Source organism: Sander lucioperca, chromosome 7 (genome assembly GCF_008315115.2).
Source record: "Sander lucioperca isolate FBNREF2018 chromosome 7, SLUC_FBN_1.2, whole genome shotgun sequence".
Lineage (NCBI taxonomy): Eukaryota > Metazoa > Chordata > Actinopteri > Perciformes > Percidae > Sander > Sander lucioperca.
Window position 1 is genome coordinate 723,094 of NC_050179.1, and position 20,356 is coordinate 743,449.

Here is a 20,356-nt window from a genome sequence, read left to right on the forward strand (position 1 = left end):
ACTGAAGTAACTGAAAAGCCCAGAAAAATAAAACTCTAAATTCATCTTCATTAGTATTCAATACAAACTGAAGTCATATTCGGGAAAGGCGAAAGCGTCAGGCAGACCAAACAATAAGGACATAATGACAATGGAAAACCAAAGTCGACTCAAAACCCTTAACATTTCATTGGAGATATTTATTGAGTGTAACCACAGTAATGGTTTGAAAAATAGTGTGTTCCTTATTTCTGGTCTTTCGTTTCCCGTATTTATTTGTACTGCGAGGGCCAACTAGACTGTGTGACCACTACTGCAAATTTGCTGTGACAAGATGCTGATTCAAGCTCTACAGAGAGGAGTAAAATGTGGGTTGGAGGGAAGTGCTTCATGCCCCATGCTGCTCATGTTGCCAGTATCCAAACTAGATTAGTCCTTTCTAGCATGGATTCCCAGTCATTACTGTGCATTTGGGAGATCAGAGCCATTGTATTGCAGGGTTTAGAGAGGCAGTAAGCTCCTACAGAACGTGCATGAATGAGACGCACAAAGCCAGAGCTATGGTCCAAAGCTAAGCAGATACACTGTCAGAGGGATGTCAGATGCTTGATGTCGAAAATCGCTCCGATTGCATATTTTCTCTGAACCACTTTTTGAAAATAGCTCTCTGGTGTGTCACGTTACGGTTGAGCACCACATCTCAGTGACAGCATGCCATTTGTTACTGTTTATACTGGCTAGTAACAAGCACAAGAGGAGCTCGGGAAGCGTAAAAAGATGACTTGTGGTGTGGGATTATGGCGAACATCAGAAACAAGCGCCAACCATAAAGCAGCCGGCTTTTTTCACAGATGAAAAGTAGTCTAAAGATATTCTGAGTAAGTCTCTTAGAAACAAAACTGCAGCCATAAGGCTGTATTTAAAGCTATCAAGTGACAGTGTAAAAACAATGTGACAATGTGAAAGCGGTCACTCGTAGTGACGCGCCTACAGAATTATCACCTGAATCTGCAGCTCAGATCACGTTTTGCAGAGATTTAACGCGAGTTTCAGTTCATTGTATAACTGTGTGACTGCAACTTTACTGTTTTGGTTCACTCTCACTGGCAGTCACCGCTCTCATAGCATCATTTTTCGGCCGCAGCAGACAGCTGTTTTCAGTGAAAAAGCTCCCAAACCCCACCGTAAACAACCTGCTCAGCACCAAACGGCAGATGGACAAAGTTAGCGACTAGCTGGTGAACATAGTGGAGCATTTAGCAGCTAAAGAGCCAGATATGTATCTAACTGTTGAATGTGTAAATAAGCAACTGTTTTGCTAACAAGTTTGCCAACTTATACGGTAACAATATGTCAATGTTGTGTTCACAACTTGTTTCTGCTGCCCCCAAGTGGACAAACAAAATCAGTTCTTGCAGGTTTAAGCACTGATTAGTCTTGCATTGCCAGACCTTTCTCCACAGCGCGGCGGAGGAGAGTCATACTGAGTCCACACAGCATTCGAGGATGGGAGAAAAACGTGCTCTGGTTTATTGGCATTTCTTGAACCAATCACAATAGTCTTGGGCGGCGCTAAGCGCTACACAGAGCAACAGTGCAGCTGCAAAATAGCCTCGGGAAAGATCTTGTCTTGGTGGAACATGTTTACGTTCAATGGCTGTTTTAGTCGTTCAACAGAAAACTCAGATTGGACAGATAGTCTAGCTAGCTGTCTGGATTTACCCTGCAGAGATCTGAGGAGCAGTCAACCATAGTCCTCATAAATCCACGGGAGTTTAAAATACCAACACAAAGAAAGTGGAAGGTAACGGACATGCGGCCAAAATTAAAAGACATTTGGCGGAATTTCCGGCGGCAGTTGAACAATCCCAGAAGTGGAACATCGTGGATATAGACTAAGCACTGATTCAACTAAATGCTAATGTCAACATGCTAACATGCTCACTATAACAATGCTACTGTTTAGCTGCTAATGTTTACCATGTTCTCCTCTTAGTTTAGCATGTAAGCATGCTTATTAGCACTTAACATGAACATGAATGTCTGCAAAATTTGAATGACAATCCAACGGTTGTTGAGATATTTCAGTCAAGATCAAAGTGGTGCACAGACTGACAGACATCGTCATTCCCAGAGCCACGCAGCTAGCATGATTAATTAAAACGTTTGCATAAGAAAGGGCCATCCCTTCTATTCCCTCAGTGAGTAAAAATAAACACTTCATCTTTAAAATATGTCAGTTAGTCCATTCACTATAACATAAAACAATAACATTTTGAGGTTATACAAGTAAATAAGTAATAAATAATATTGCATTATTAGCAGTTCAGACATAAAAGAGAATGTATGAATGTACAGTATGTGCTGTTCTTTTCTAAAATCCAAACAACATGGAGATTTCGCAGAATATCCACCAGGTAGAATGAACTCAGAATACCAAAAAGGCACTGCTTGGTTTTTTAAAGGAATGGAGCCATAGATCAAACACGTAAAATTATCATAGAATCAAAAATGGCCACAGAGAGAGAGAGAAAGAGAGAGAGAGAGAGAGAGAGAGAGAGAGAGAGAGAGAGAGAGAGAGAATGACTGAAAAAAAGGAAACAGAGAAGGAGCCTTTCCCAACAGAAAACACAGAAAGCTACATGTTGTGGGAGTATGCTGGCTGGCACACATCTTTCTGTAGGTCTCTGAGCCTCCACACGTCTCCATGCAGGCTTGAACTCCCACAAGTACACGATAACTCATTTCAGAATTTCCCAGATGTGCTGATGCAGAAATCCAGCACCTGTACGTCTCCTTTTGGTGCAACATTCAATCCTTCTGTGACAGAATGCTGAAGGGTTTTCACAGCCAAGATTAATTTATTATTAATTCCGAGTAGGATTACATGCTGAAGTTAAAACTAATAGGTCAATTTGCATAAATAATATAACAACAGCAAAGTTATAGTATGTGTGTTGGAGAGGTTTTGGGCTGAGTTAACATGTTGTTGCTCACTAAACCAAGACTTGATCACAGATATGGACAGGACGGTACCTGGATTTAATTAACGTGAGTGTCAATACAATTTCCCTTTACAGATCCTATTGTGGAGGAGGACTCTTTCCACAATTTGCATTCATGTTTACAACCAATAGATTGTCCCATGTGGCTTGGCTTTCCCGCTGCTATAATCGTTCCAATGTGTCACAGAGGAGAAAGTAGCATTGGGTGTGGGCCAGAGTCCATTTAGTCCACACGGTTGAATGTTTAAGGACAAAAACTGCAACTCAGCAGCAAAACAAGAAGGAATTTGAAAACAATTAGAAAGTACTGTAAAAGCAGGGGGAAAAAGCTGAAGAGCAGCAGGAGAAATAAAAAAGACGTCAAGAACAACTGAGTGGAAGAGAGTTGTAGAGTAGTTCAGGGCTTAATCCAAAAACTAAAAAATTCACAATGCCTTCTTCGTCTCCATCTCACAGAAGAGACACATTCTTAATCATACAATCATGTACAAATACTGTACAAACCAGTACAAATGTCCCTCCCTACAACAGGCATTAACATGACTCTCATATCCAGCCAGTATGTATCTACTTTTGTTTTAGCTGGATTACATTGATATTCTGAAATGATACTCCAAGATCTGCAATCCCAATCGTCATGTGACAACCGTGCAAGTCATAATGACTCTACATGCTCCTCTTCCTAGAGCACCAATTGAGACATAATGGTGGTCATCCTCTACGCTATATGGACTTTTTCTTACTTTTCAGAACAGTAGGAATCGCCAAACTTGAAATTCACGTTTTATTATGCCTACAGTTGTAGTTACAACAGGTAACCACATCATTTTTAAAAATCTTTTTTTTTCTTATTGCATTTCATAAACCTTTTACACAAAAAGAATGTAAAGTTACAACTCCAATATTTGATGTGGATAGTTGTTAAAAAGAGAAAAAAAAAAATGTGTGAGAAAAATAAAAAAAATATATGTAAGAAATATATATTTATAGATAATGAAAACAATAGTGGACCTATAATAATAATGAACGTTGGGGGTACAGTAAATCAATGTGGTCAGCCAGGTATACTGTATATTTGCCAGCATATTCACATACAATACATACTGTATACTTACATAAATATGTAGGCTACATGCACATTTAAGTGCCACAAAGCAGCAACAAAGGCTTGTCACAATTTCTCAAAGCCAAAGGCAACATCCCCAAGCCACCTGCCCTGTCTGAGCAACATTCTAAAGCCCAAGGCTCCTCAGTTTAACATCACACAAGACAGAGAAAAGCAGCAAATCTTCTCCAGGGAGAAGCTGGAGTCAGGGAATGCCTGGCACCCCTGCTATAAAAAAAATTAGGAAAAAATGATCAATCTATTTTAAGACATTTCTTCTTTGGGACTACATCTGTGCTACTTCTTGTCACAGCAAGAAAGCAAATAATGTTCATCAAAGATGTATATGTTCTTATCAACATGATCATACCTTGCCTTTATTTAATTCCCAGGTGTTACTTGAGGTGTTCCACATGTCTGCACATTGTACACAGGTAGAGAACATGACCAATAATGTCAAAGCCAGCACTTATAGAAACAAATAGTATAGGTCCATATTCAGTATATTTGTTATTTTTTAAATTACCATTTTCATGTCAAACAAGCAAACAAAACATTTCCCCAAAATTATTTTTTTCTTAGGGAAGAAAGCCTCTGGAGCATAATTGTATAGTGAACCCTATGATACTGATATTCTTTAAGGTTTAGCAGCACTCTAAGCAAAGGGTGAAACGTCAACACAGATTAATACTGCACTAAAATAAAAAAAAAAAAAGAATGTCGGAAGCCATTACGGAACAAATAAATAAATAAAAATGGGCCATGAGTGCCATCGCAGGTTTCACATGTGCTCAGAGAGGAACCTCTATGACTAATTAATACCCCATGTTTAATAAACGGCTATAGCGCCAGCTTGGTATATGGGTCCATCCCCAGTCGGGGTATCCTAAAATAGAGTGCATCCAGTGGCTGATGATTCATGTGGAGGAACAGGCCGTCTGACGGAGGAACATCACTCAGAAAATTTCTACAGCATACTCTCTTTCTCCCCTTCTCTCTGTCCCTTGGCAGCTCCATCTATTAATGTTTCTCCCCTCCTCTTCAACCCATTTTCGCTGCGTCTCTTTCGCACATGCCCCGTCTCTCTTCGCTTCCCGCCCTCTGTGCTAGGAGCGCCTGCGGTGATGATAGGACCTCTGCTGGAAAATGCAGTGGTCCTTTGCAGCAGCACGCATAAGGGGAATTTCTGCTGGGACTCAACCTATTCAGGTCATAGACCGGACCGCTCTGCCTTCAGGAGCCATTGTGAATAATAATATGATGTGATGAGATGATGCCGCAGACAATTTGCAGATAGCCCTGTATTTGTTTCCTTTGTTTGTTGAAAGTGGCAGTCTGCCCATTCCACATCTGAATGATTTCATTTATCTTATCCATCTAACGATTTTGGAAGCAGTTTACAGTTTGTTGGAGATTTGGTTGTGCTTGTTTTGATTAGGATTCCTGAAAGCCATATTTACTGTGCTAAGTATACAAACAATTAACATGAGAAATTTCTCAAGAGTGCTATAAACCTGTCACAAGGCTTTGAGCTGTTCCAGTTTGCATCTTTTTTGTTGAGCTTTACATACTAATAACTCACATAACATCTAAAAACTAATTGAGTTTATGATTGTGCATTGTGTGTAAAATGATGTACACAATCAAACCGTTCAGTTTAATTGGAGTAACAAAAACGACATCAAGAAGAAAGAAGAGAAAACAATAATAACATGTAGATTTGTTCTGAAATTACACGACATGTCCACATGAGGCCTAACAAAGTCTTTCACTGGTCTTTTGCCGGTTGGAAGTCTCAAGTAACGCAGTTCTGGCAGACTGATTTTACATGCCAGTTTATTTGCTGAGACCATAAACGGGAGCCTTAAATAGCAACTATGGTCAGCAACTAAATCAAGGGCCCAAACTGTATTTCACTTGTGTTGAAGTCCTACTAAACTATAGTTTGCGAATCTTTAAATATAAAATATCAATTGACCCTAGAATGTGCTGGAAGAGTAGGTCCAATGTAGTTCAGGACTGTCCAGAGAAAGAAAAGATGTGAAAAAAAGCACACTGAAAGCAAGTCTCAGTTGATTAAAATGAGGTGATTTTTATTTGCCGTAATACTGCTGTGTGAATCAATTATCCCTTGTGAAAGCTTAATGATTCAGGGAAAACAGACAAACCAGCAAATCTATACATGTCTCCATTAAGACAACGCGATGCTGCAGGACACTGGTGCAGTGGGACATTCCTTTCCTGGACTGAGATCTTACATAACATGTCACTATAGATTCGCAGACACGCTGGCTATAAAAAGAATGGGCAATGCGATCGTTTTCAGCAAAAGCGAAGCAAGGGACAATGTGAAATACTTCAAGCCTCATGCTGTATTTCACGTTTGTTTTTCATACCGGCACAAGGCTTTGTTTTTAGGGTTTTTTTCAATTCTTTCTCTCTGCCTCCATCTTCTCACAGCAGGCAAAGTTAGGTCCACTGTGCTGGCTGTCACTGGCACCCTGCCTGTCAGGCTCGCTTATGCCTGATGAACGGCAGGCTGAAGCGAACCCAGCTCAAGTCACTTTCTATCACCGTGGTTGCACTTGCCTCATTTTACTCCACAGCGAGGACATTCAGGGGTCCGAAGATCTGTTCAATCATTTGTTTGGAATGTCTTCGCTATTACTTATTCGCTATTATATTTTTCAGAGTAAGAGCATCTTTCCTCTACAGTTTCATAGCATAGCATAAAACTGTATAGAGTATATATATATATATATATATATATATATATATATATGTATATGGAGTTTTATGCTATGCTAATGCCCCCCTAATATATATAAGGAGCGCCTTGTTCATTTGTATTTGTCTGTTCAAAAATATAAAACATAAAAAGTTGATCTAAAAAAAACAAAAAAGGAGCACAAAACGGCGACATTAAAGAATGGTTTGTGTATTGCTAAGACCACAGGGTCAAAATTAAATGATTTATTAAAAATGTAATAACAATAACTTATAACAATGACTTATTTCACCAGTAAATTCCTGTTAACGACAAAAACAACCACTGGATGGGAAAAGGGTATTTTACAATAACTTTGAATGCACCACGAGGCTGGCGAGGCGAGGCTGAGTCTGTGTTGTTTTTCAGACAACGGCAGCTACAGACTGTTGGAATCCTCTACAGTGAAATACAGACACACTTTTACACCGTTTAGCTGTCAGCATTTTAGGTAGGCTAACGTTACCTGCTGTCGAGTGTAGTGTTAACTAACGTCCCGTGCGGCGATGTTTCAGTTCCCTCTAACGTCAGAGCATCAGAGAGAAGCAGAGGCATTTAAGTGGCACCTAAATAAGGCACCGAAATCCGCGTTGCTATTCGGTCCGGTAGATACCGGTCATTAAGGCACTGGTGCCGTATTAGCACCGGGTCTCGGATCTACACGATTCACGTGGATGACATTTTCCCATTTAAAACGGCGATTTTCGCCGAAAAGCGACTAGTTGGCAGGTATGCTCCACTTATTGCCTGGCAAGTTTACAGTGATGATAGACTCCAGGGTAGTGATTACCCACTGTTTCCACTCTCCGTACCATATTCACCATGCAGACATAAGCGTGCTATCAGCATCCACATCAAACTCTCAGCAAGAAAAGGAAATACGCGTAAGAATTGTCTTACTTAAAGTTATACAGCCTATATATATATATATATATATATATATATATATATATATATATATATATATATATATATATATATATATATATATATACGTATATATATCTCGCTTTGCCAGACCCTACTCCAAAGCTTGCTGAAGGAGGGTCTGGCTATTCGACATAGCATTCAATGATGGTAGGAAAACGTGCTCTGGTTTAATGGCATTTCTTTAAACCAATCAGAATCATCATGGGCGGTGCTAAACTCCGCACAGAGCCGCTGCAAAATAGTTGCCGAGAGAAAACTCAGATTGGACAGATAGGCTAGATAGTCAATTTACCCTGCAGAGATCTGAGGAGCAGTCAACCATAGTCCTCATAAATCCACCGAATTTAAAATTCCAACACAAAGAAAGCGGAAGAAAACGGAAAATACATGGATCCGGCAGAATGTCCTGCAGCACCGGAGCAATCCCGGAAGGGGAACGCGAAGGATATAGACTATAAAGCCTACAACATCTGCTTGTATATCCTTTTTTTGTTTTTCTATGAATGTGTTTCCGTTATGCATGCCTCCCATTGCCCATCTCCATCTCCAGACCAGAAGCGGTGTGGTGTATCCCCATGTGAGAGGCAGGTGGGTGAGGGCAGGGGGCACTAGCTGAGCCCACCAGGCCCAATCCATCACACAGTGACAAGAGCCATTAGAGCATGGAGGAGCATCTGTGAAGCCCCAGGTAAGAATGTATTGGCTGGGCTGTGTTTCTTTTTTACCCCATCTAATACGCAGCAAGGGTATGTATGGGTGTCATATTTGGTATGCAGGGTCTATAGGTCACACACGCAACTCGGCATGTAAACATACACTGCACACATACATGTGTTCGGAGGGACCCCTCATCTCACATCTTCCCTCCCTGAGGTCAGGCCTCGCCGGTGTCACCAGCTCCACGACAGCTGATCTCTCAGCCCAGGTAAAGTCTGTCAGCTCCGGCACCCTCCAGACACACACACACACACACACACACACACACACACACACACACACACACACACAGTCACAAGCAGTGACCTTGCACTAATAGCCAAAGTGTGAACAGAAAATGGGAGGTGTGATAAGATAAAGGGTGTAAGCTTGACATTCACTAAGGGCCGGCTGGGTCTCGTCCCAGATTTAGAAATCATTTTCCAGTGGCAGCGTCGTTGGACGTGTGAACAAAGCTATGGAGCTAAAAGAGTCTCAATAAAGATAAATGCACACACTACATTCACATATGATTCACATACATTTCTGAAATCGTGTGTGCATTTGTAAATGTTGTTTGCATTTCTGAATTGTGTGTGCATTTCTGAATTTTGTGTGCATTTCTGAATTTTGTATGCATTTGTGAATCTTCTGTGCTTTTTAAATTTTGTGTGTGTATTTGTGAATTTTGTGCGCATTTGTGTATCCTGTGTGTATTTATGAATCATGTGTGTGCATGTATGAATCCTGTGTGTGCATATGTGATCGTAGTGTGTGCATTTATCTTTATTGAGACTCTTTTAGCTCCATACAAAGCGACCACAGAGGAACGTCTCAAGTTTCTCCGAAGACATATCTGAGCCCCTGTGTACTCAGGAGGTCCTAAAGGATGTACAACATTGACATGACATCACCAAGATAATTCCTCTCTATCCAGTTTAAACTTTCAAAGCATCAGATTTCTGCATTGTGTCTTCAAAGGGTTGTTCTCATTATGTCAGAGGAGTGTCAGCCCCTCAGGGACTGTGGCTCATATTGTACCTGTGCTGTATGTTAACAGCATTGTCTCTCCAGAGTGAAAAGAAGTCACTAACAGTTTCTCTCTCCCTGGATAAAATGTGGACAGGGAGTGTAGCATTATGTGGGAGAGACTGTCAAACAAAAGAAAAATGGATCCTCATGACTGAACAAAGCCGCACATTAGAAGAAAAGGAGTCAAATTGTAGTGAAGATGTTTACATTGAATTATAGGGCCAAAAAGATTTTGTTTTTCCCATCGCTATAGAGCCTACGTTTAGGCCAATTACACTGTCCTCAATTGTCCAAACATTTATTTTATTGGTCAACTAAAAAAGAGAGAACACCTCAGTCCTCAGGACAGACGATTTATTGCATTATGCTATGGCATAAACACAGTGAGATCCGATTAAAAAGCATTCCTTCCCACACTAAATTAGGGATCTAATTGTGTTTCAGTATCACTTATTGCAAATGAGCCTATTAACTAATGCTGTGCAGGAAATGGTCTCGTAAAAAGACGTTTTTCCACATAAATTGTGGTCACGCCGCACACGCTCACTTTTGCCAACTATGTTACATTTGAATGCTGTAAAGTCATTGCCTGGGAGTAGCTGGATACACAACAACACATGGCCCTCAATACTTTAATCAAGCACAAAGGCAACTGGAGAATATCACCACTGCAAAGGTCAGCTTGAGTAAACAATTTAATGACAAGGTTTTTTTTTTCCACTTTTGAAGACAGCACGTCTTGGAAAGAAGTAATTTAGAGCACACTGTAAGCTGTAGACATACACTGGCATTGGTTATCAACACTGGAAGTGCTGGTGGGTTCAACACCAAACATACAGACTAATCACTGGAGGGAGGAAAATAAATGGGTGTAATGCTTGATGAAAGGTATATAGGAGAGTATTGGTCTAAAAAGTTAAATTGTAATTAAATACAGGCACAATCGGTAAGAAATAGGGCTGGGTTTAAAAAAATGATTTTTCAATTCAAATCAATTTTTCATTTGAATGATGCAATATCGATTCATCAAATCCAGAATCCAGAAACGCTGTCTGTAAACTAAAAGACCTAAGGAATCCATTGATACCAACTATGTCATGCCATGTCGGAAGAGGGTTAAAAAATGCTCCAAAGATATGCTACATTTTGGCGAGGGAAAAACTGGCATGGCCATTTTAAAGCTATAGCGTGTAGTTTCTGTTGCCCCCGATGAGGAATTCTAAGTAATGACAACACCACTGTTGTTGCATCCACATGAATGTGATGTAATCGCGCACGCGCCCCCACCCCCACCCCTCCTCCACGCAGTTACTTGTAGCCAAGGAGGACACGGAGGATTAAAAAAACATGATGGACTCTTTAGAAGAGGCCGGAGAAATACAGAGAGAGTTGTGTGGAGCTGATAGGCATTGGGCAATGGCTTGAATGTAACGGACGTTCATTAATATAAAAAAAAAAGTTACGCAGTAAAGCTTCAAAAGGGGGTTGACCTCTCACCTCAAGATATCTGAATGAAATGTCACTCAATACTCACTGACTATAGAGTCTGCAGAGTTGCACTTTATTGTGCTGACTGCTGTAGTGTTTTCATGTTAAATAAAAACTACATTCATGAAAATGCTACGATAATGACAATTGTCAGCTCCAAGTTGCACGTTAGGAATATGAAGCCTCTCTTCCAGAAAAATATACTGCTTTACAGTCTTCTTTCAACAGGTTGTTGTTTTGCACAGTGTTTTCTAAAAACAACCCACGCAAAGCTTATTTGCTTCCTCAATGCTCAGTAACCCACTGTGAGTTTTCCTCTTTGCTGCAAAAAAGGGATTTCTCTCCTAACACTATCTAGCGTGTCAGTTTGATTAATCATTACACCAGTGTTTGTGGCATATTCACTTAAAAAACTTATATATAATAATAATAATTTTCTTTGAGTTTTAATTGTGCAATATAAAGACTGGATGGTTGCAGCGTGCAATGTTGAAAATAAGGCCATGCAGCTTTCTATATTCTTCTTTTGTTGAAGTAAACAGCCTCATTCAGTATTTCACTGACTGTAGAGTCTGTAGAGTTGCACTTTATTGTGTTGACTGCTGTAGTGTGTTCATGTTAAATAAAAACTACATTCATGAAACTGCTTTGGGGTCAATTCTTATTGTAAACATTGATACTTCTAATACTGCAGCAGGTTAGAGGGAACCTTGTACAATTGTGGAATCTCTTTCATATCCAAGCAAAATTGGTTTTGCAACTGGAATATCCCAAATCGACATTAAATCAGAAATTGTTGGGACCTTGTGAATCTGAATCGATTTGGGAAATCGTTGGCGATACCCAGACGTAGTAAGAAAGAGGTGTTTTGTATGTTTATAATCACATTACACTACAGCACTACAAAGCACTATGTTTTTCTTAGAAAGGTTTTCTGAGCATGCAAAGGTCGCACCAGATCTCTTAATAAAAGCTTTCCCTGGAGTTTGGATGCCAGAGAATGCGAAGAGCTTTCACTCCAATGTCACCGTTAACCCAACGTGTGCTTATTCAATTACTGTCTCGGCCTTATTGTTTCCCTCTCGCCGTCTCTCTTTTCTCTTCAATTCTTTCAGTCAGAGAAGTTCCTGTACCGCTAACACGAGCAAGAAGTACTCCTAAACTTGTATTAGCTTTTCACGCTGAATGCACTCTATAATGTTTAATATTCACAAAATCTATTGGCAAATATAAAGTTGGCATGTGTTAGTCTAATCCCTTCTAGGACTGTATTGCCTAAGGGACAATTACGTTTGATGAATGGAAAAATTGGATCCATGTAAGCTCTGAAGCTGACATCACACAGAAAAAAAGCCTGCAAGAAATAACACATGCACAGCACACAAACAAATTACAGTCCATTCAAACTGACAATATAATCTGACCTAATTTAAATACTGCACGCTTTAATGTAAGATGTCTCCGAAGGTATTATTTTCTCACTTTATTTTTCTAGACATATTAATTGTAGCGCATGCCTCTTTTGTTCCAAGATCTGTTATGCGATGTATAGCTACTGAATAAATCAAGATTTTCATGCATTACCTCTTCCCTGTGATTTGTATGCAGAGAGTCTACAGTTAAAGCCTTGATGAAATGAGTTATAAACCTACATGGAATTACAGTGAAGCTCCCAGTCCTGCCCGCCTATAACCTTTAAACCGCACACAGAAGCTGTAATGACACAATGGGAGATTTGCAGCAGATATAAAACTCTAATGTAATTGACTGTGCGCCACGATCGGATAAGCAGGCCCATTTCACCATTTCCAACATTAAATGTCAAATGACTTCAGCGGAGTGGAGAGCGTGGTGATAAAAGGCAGCGCCGGCCCACTGTGGCCTGTCAGTCATGCAACAGGCTGGGCTCTTTAGTCTGACTCAAGAATGGGTTTTATGTACTCCAAACAAAGAAAAAGCTGGTGACAGCTCCTTTTTCATGCTTTTATGCATATACCTCTTATCACAGAACATTAATGCTACAATGCTGCTTTCCTATTCATATACTTGAGTTTGGGGTGACCAAGTTTTCAGCACCTGATAGATCTCAAGCCCTGACTTAGAGGAAGGGAAGTCGATTCATTTTCCCTGTGATCGTTTCCAGCTCTGTACACAACTAATGTTCATGCAGGCGGTTGAAGGCTCAACTTGCCCTGAGGAATAACTCCCTTTGCTTATCATCAGTCAAAGTGACTGCCTCACTCCGCAGAGACAAAGAGAGACAAATGTGCACACTGCCGTAGTGGACTGTTTGCCATGAGGGTAACAGATCGGGTCACAATACTCATACATATGGATCTATGATCATAGACCACATTACAGGCAGACAAAAAAACCTCCCAAGTTAACATGATTGACGTGATGATGACAGCTCTCTGTCTGGGCTCCCTTTCATGTTGTCTGTGGTGCAACTAAATGAAATGCTACGATAATGACAATTGTCAGCTCCAAGTTGCACGTTAGGAATTTGAAGCCTCCCGTCCAGAAAAATATACTGCTTTACAGTCTTCTTTCAACAGAAAGTTTGTTGTTTTGCATAGTGTTTTCTAAAAAAACAACCCACGCAAAGCTTATTTGCCTCCTCAATGCTCAGTAACCCATTGTGAGTTTTCCTCTTTGCTGCAAAAAAGGGATTTATCTCCTAACACCCTATCTAGCGTGTCAGTTTGATTAATCATTACACCAGTGATTGTGGCATCTTCACTTAAAACTTGCAAACGGCCTCATCAAGGGTTTTGTCAAGGTTCATTCAGTATTTCACCTTAGTAAATAATATGTTTTTGCTAAAGCTTCCACATTCACAATATAACCATCAACATTGTCCATCTTACAAATGACTTTAAAGCGATGACATCTGTTTGCTGTCGCTGTTAAAGAACACCCATAACACTGCTTTAACTAGAAAAGGCTTGATTATTCCTAACAAAGATAAAGGGTGCCGTTAGCTGAACAGATTGTAAAGCTTTGAGGCTAATTTGTGATTTTAGGACATAGAACAACATTGAATTTAACTTGCTGGTAAAGAATTTTAAGAGGCCTAAAAAATCTTGCAACACAGGTTCAATCAGTGGTAAAAATCTTGGGTGTCACTGACCATGTGACCAAGAGCGCAATTTTTTCAACCTGGTAAATAAAGCAAAGTTCAGACCATACTGTATCTTTATCACTATGCGATACAAGGAGATTGATTCATGCTTTGGTCTTCTCTTGTCTAGACTATTGAAATCCTCTTTTAACTGGACGACCTAAGCCATGGAAGAGATTTTAGCGGCATCACAGTGGCTCCCTGTCCCTTTAACAATCTTATAACTAGTTCGGGGGCTAGTGAATGTTTTAGCACATTCATTTTTAGTTGACTGTCTCTCCTTCTATGCTCCCAGCTCCTGCCTTATAAGGCTCATCAAACATCACAGCAATAAATAGACCAACAGTTAAGACAAAGAAGTATAAGCCTTTACTTATTATTGACCAAAACTGTGGAACTGTAAACATTCGACATGCAACTTGCAACTGTTAATTCCTTCAAGAAACATCTTAAGACTTTTCAATCTTGCTTTTATGTAGTTTCTTGTTGCTACACTTATTTAACTGAAAAAAAAAAAAAAATATATATATATATATATATATATATATATATATATATATATATACACATACATATATACATATATACACTGAACAAAATTATAAACGCAACACTTTTGTTTTTGCCCCCATTTTTTATGAGCTGAACTCAAAGATCTAAGACTTTTTCTATGTACACAAAAGAAGTTTCTCTCAAATATTGTTCACAAATCTGTCTAAATCTGTGTTAGTGAGCACTTCTCCTTTGCCGAGAAAATCCATCCACCTCACAGGTGTGGCATATCAAGATGCTGATTAGACAGCATGATTATTGCACAGGTGTGCCTTAGGCTGGTCACAATAAAAGGCCACTCTGAAATGTGCAGTTTTACTGTATTGGGAGGGTCCGAATACCAGTCAGTAAACAAAATGAATCCTGGTTTACACTGTACAGGGCAGATGGCAGACAGTGTGTATGGCTTCATGTGGGTGAGAGGTTTGCTGATGTCAATGTTGTGGATTGAGAAGCCCATGGTGGCGGTGGGGTTATGGTATGGGCAGGCGTATGTTATGGACAACGAACACAGGTGCATTTTATTGATGGCATTTTGAATGCAGAGATACCATGATGAGATCCTGAGGCCCATTGTTGTGCTATTCATTCACGACTATCACCTCATGTTGCAGCATGATAATGCACGGCCCATGTTGCAAGGATCTGTACACAATTCCTGGAAGCTGAAAACATCCCAGTTCTTGCATGGCCAGCATACTCACCGGACATGTCACCCATTGAGCATGTTTGGGATGCTCTGGATCGGCGTATACGACAGCGTGTTCCAGGTCCTGCCAATATCCAGCACCTTCTTTTTTTTTTTTTTTGTTTACTGACTGGTTTTCGGACCCCCCGGACCCCCCCAGACCCCCCCAGAACCCCCCAATACAGTAAAACTGCACATTTTAGAGTGGGCTTTTATTGTGGCCAGCCTAAGGCACACCTGTGCAATAATCATGCTGTCTAATCAGCATCTTGATATGCCACACCTGTGAGGTGGATGGATTTTCTCGGCAAAGGAGAAGTGCTCACTAACACAGATTTAGACAGATTTGTGAACAATATTTGAGAGAAACTGTTCTTTTGTCTACATAGAAAAGTCTTAGATCTTTGAGTTCAGCTCATAAAAAATGGGGGCAAAAACAAAAGTGTTGCGTTTTTAACTTTGTTGAGTGTATATATAAGGGCTGTCAGCATTAACGTGTTAATCGCGATGCGATTAAGGGCCAAGCATAACACGTTCATTTTTTTTAATCGCATCAATCACATGCCGCCATTTATTAATTTATTTTACACTTCACTCGGCTTCGCGTCGTGCCTAACAATGCCCCTTAGCTGTTGGCCTCTTGGGGCTAGGCTACTATTTTGACCCTTTGCCACACCTTTACTTATCATCAAGCTGCCATACTTCCTCGTAACACATCCTGCTGCTGCAGGCATGATGGAGAAAGACAGCAGCAACACAATTCTGAATGGCGCTTTTTATTTTCCAAAACTCCCGGACGACTCAGTAGACAAGTCGAAAGCCATATGCACATCGTGTAAAGCCGAATTAAAATATCACAAAGCACGTCAAGCTTGAGCTACCACCTACGAGCTAAGCATAGTATAGTTAACGTGACTCAGGTTGATGCTAGCGGGCTCAGGCAAAGCACTATTTTGGAGAGTGCTAGTTGCCGACCTGTGGATGAAACCAAATCCCAAAAAAATTACTACAGCTCTTGCGAAATGGGTGAAATAATAAACAAATACAAATCTTAAAGTCAAGTTCATAAAGTAACTTTCTTTGCATTCATTTGATTCCCAATCAAGATACACTGGTAAGAATTGCTTTCCATTGTTAATATGTACTTAAAAACAGTTAATTTGTTTAATTAATAAACATTAATCGTGATTAACTATAGAAATTCAGCGATTAATCGCGATTAAGAAAAAATGTATCGTTTGATATATATATATATATATTTTACACAACTACAACAAAGCATCTTTATCACCCTTAAGCACCCTTATTAATATTAGAAATGCAGCACTGGAATTCAGAAGCTACACTGGACGTGCCGTGCTGTAGCAGAAGACATCTGCCCCTGGAGATGCTTGCCAATTTACTTAACCACGATGGCAAGCCATGAAAGACATCTGTAGGGCTTGCTCCATGCCAGAAGTGTAACTATCTTCCAGTCTGTTTTTTTTAACCCCTAAGACAATTGGATCAGCAGGCTTTGTGGATTTTCCATCAAAAAGGTTGAAAAACTGTCAGCTATGAGGCATCATGTCCCTCGGCCCTTTTGGCCCTGTTTCCTCTCTAGTCTAGCCATGCCTGACAAGCCATCAGAAGGCCTGTCTGCCTGTGGCAATGAATGGGCCATACTCCAGAGGACACAGGGAGTCAGATAAGGCTTAAATCATGAGAAGACAGCAGCAGAGGCCTTCACTCTTCATTTACACACTATGCTCTCTAATTCTCTAAATCCAGCTTCTTACATGTGAATATTTTCAGGTTTCTTCACTTCCAAATGACAGTAAACTGAATTTCTTTGTGTGTTGTGGACAAAACAAGACTTTTGCGGGCATCTTGGGCTTTGGAAAACACTGATGATACTGACATTTTTCACCATTTTCTGACATTTTATAGAACAAAAAAGTAATTGATTAATCGAGAAAATAATCGACAGATTAATCAACTATGAAAATAATCATTAGTTGCCGCCCTTATTTTCTCTCTTTGCTTCTATTTCTTTGCATGATTTCTCTCTCTTAGTTCAGCCTCTTTCCTTGCTGACCCCTATCCCTCCTTGCCACTCGACATATCTTTAAGTGTTGTTCTTTGTTGGGGCGTGCCAGATAGCCACCCTCTCATTGGCTGCTCTTGAGCCCTTTTGTCGAGATTTGTGCACACGTCTTGTTGAATTTGTTATGATGGGTAGTGAGTTGTGGATGTCACATTGACTAGACAGCAAACAGTAAATACTTCTGACAGCAGCTGTTGGAGAAAAAGGCTAGTCAATAGCTGAATGCTTCAAAAGCGACAAGAGAATATAAAATGGCCATCACTCTTTGTTTTCTCAGCGATTTCTTTTGAAAAATCTTTTCATTTTCTTCTCTTTCTCTTGCAGTGTGCAATGTGAAACCCCCAGAGACACAAAGTGATTTGTTCTGAACTTCTCATCATTTTAAAAAAAAAGGTTAAAAAAAGATATCATGTGTTTCAAAATGGTAAACACTGATGGGTCGATGAACAATTAGCTGTACATTCTCACATTAAGTTTGGTTTAATTGACTTCTTATTGGATAAACTGAATCCGAATTTAGATGTTTAGAATTTTGATTGAAAAAAATTATGTAACTGTTTAAGGTTGAGTCATTTGAAAGGACCGATTAGGATTCAAACAAAGGCAACATCTTGAATTATAGGTCTGGACCTTAAATGTGGAACAGGCCAGTTTGCTGTGGGTTTACGCATTTAGTCCCAAGGCCAAAAGGGGTAAAAATGAACATTTTAATTGATTACAACTTGAGCAATAAACTCCCTCCTACCGATTACCATAATGATCAATTACATTCCTCTCAGATTACCCATTGATACATGCATTAATAAATATACATGGGTATGGCTATAAAACAGCAGTAGTGTTTGTTCTCTCTGCACAAACAGAAAAAAAACAACTTCTGTTTGCTTTCCTTTCCTAATACTTTCTTTCCTTGCATTTAATGGAAAACACACAAATCTGACCTGAATGACACAGCTGTGCATACACTCGCTAATGTTTTTCAAATTATATTGTGATGAAAAGCAAACGAAACGCACACATATATATACATATATCAACTTTCCAATGCTGTTTGCCAGATTCCCAGTCAGGGAGCGGGTGCAGGAAATAAGATACATGTGAAAAAGCAGCACCACGGGGCGAGAACAAACTGGTTACCTTGTAGAGGAGCATGATGACCTGTCGCAACTTGAGCTTGTGGAAAACGCAGACGTCGTACAGCGCTGATACAGCCAGGACGGTCACTCCGAGCTCCTTCCACAGCATGCTGCATGCAGCGCAGCCCAGGCTGCCCAGGAACCAGGCAACGAGCCGCCAGGGCCCGGCATGGCCCCGCAGCCTACAGTGGCGCATGTAGCACAGCAGGGACAGCAAGAAAAACAGGGCGGCCCCTTCATCCGCCCGGCCCACCACCCCCGCCACCGCCTCGGTGTGGATGGGGTGAGATGCGAATAGCAGGCCGGCCAGCAGGCTCCACAGGCCTCCTCCAAGCAGCAGGCGAGCCAGGGAGGTAAACAGGCCTGTCACAGCCCCGTGGAGAGCCACGTTAACCAGGTGGTAGCCCCAGGGCTCCAGCCCACCCACAGCGTGGTTGAGGCGGAAGGAGAGGGTGCAGAGGGGCCTGTAAGACTTATGGCTGCCACTGTGTGTGAGCAAGGTGCCCCAGAAGTCATCGTAGAAGATATTTGTCCAGGGGGTCTCTGGAAGCAGGTCCTGGTTAGTCTTGATTGCACGGCTGTAAAGAAAAACAAAAAAAGGTTAGAAAAGGACTTCTGGGTACAAAAAAAAAAACACAATGTATATACTGTAGATGGAAATCTATATCAATATTGATACTGTACTGAATGCTCACATTTCCGTCAATTCAATTAATGTCACACTGCCTAACCGCCCTGCCACATTCAATAAAAGTGCTACATCTGAACACAGTGTTTATTAGGGCTGGTTGATATCCTTTTGTCCTGATTTGATTCTTTCACGAAACATGGGTGCCGATTCGATTTGTATTGTGATATTTATTTATTGCGATTCTAGAAGTATTGCGATTCGATAGTATTGCAATTTTATTTTCCTTCTTTAACAAAAACAAAAGATGAATCCCAAAACTTCTAGAGACAATATATCATGAGACATTTCTAAAAACGATTTTTTTTTCTAAAAAGAATGCACATTACGTGTCAGTCAGTCAGTCAGTCAGTCTGACATTTATTTCATTTGTAAAGAAGTAAATAACATGGATTTTCTGCATTTTCTGCTTTCATTCTGTTTAGCTGGAAATTGGTATGATGTAGTGGTACAGTTTAAAACGGTATTTTTTAAAAAAAATATTTAGGTCAATCATTGGTAAAAAAATATCGATTCTAGGAAAGAATCCATTTAAAAAACTGTCGCAAAAAAAATAAATCGCTATACATATGTGAATCGATTTTCTTTTCCACCCCTAGTGTTTATGGTATACAGTATTTCTACTGGCAGTCCACTGCAGATTCTCTGAGGGGGATGTACAGCCATTCTGCACCAGTGCACTAAGCAGAAAATATAGGTTGCTATGAAATAAAACTTGCATTTGCTTACAGCTTTTCCCAGAGAGTGCGGTCATGTGGCATTTACAAACAGAACATTTAGAGGGTGAGCTTCAAGCTCTGGGCAGCTTTGTCACCACAGCCACAGCTCTTACAGCTGTGGACTTGTGGATTAAGCAAGAGCACCACACCCTTAACCCACAAACAAATACAGGCATGAAGTAGGGGAACGCCATGTTGGCATAATGCAGCTTGGAGAGAAGGCGGCCGGAGGTGACAATGGACATGGCAGCTCAGTTTGTTTGGGGACGACGGAGCAAAATGGAAAGATATATCCACGGTTAAAAACATTTCTAAACAACAAATGTGTACTTTCAGCCTTTCTTGGCAGGCATGCCCGCTA

General features: G+C 40.4%; 1 protein-coding gene across 1 annotated transcript in view; it reads right to left on the bottom strand.

Moving 5' to 3' along the window:
- tmtc2b (transmembrane O-mannosyltransferase targeting cadherins 2b) overlaps positions 1 to 20,356 on the bottom strand; it is a 117,037-nt gene that overhangs the window by 48,011 nt on the left and 48,670 nt on the right. The window contains exon 2 of the mRNA XM_031283099.2: positions 18,590 to 19,166. Coding sequence (XP_031138959.1) covers positions 18,590 to 19,166 — 577 coding nt within the window. The remainder of the gene's footprint in view (positions 1 to 18,589; positions 19,167 to 20,356) is intronic.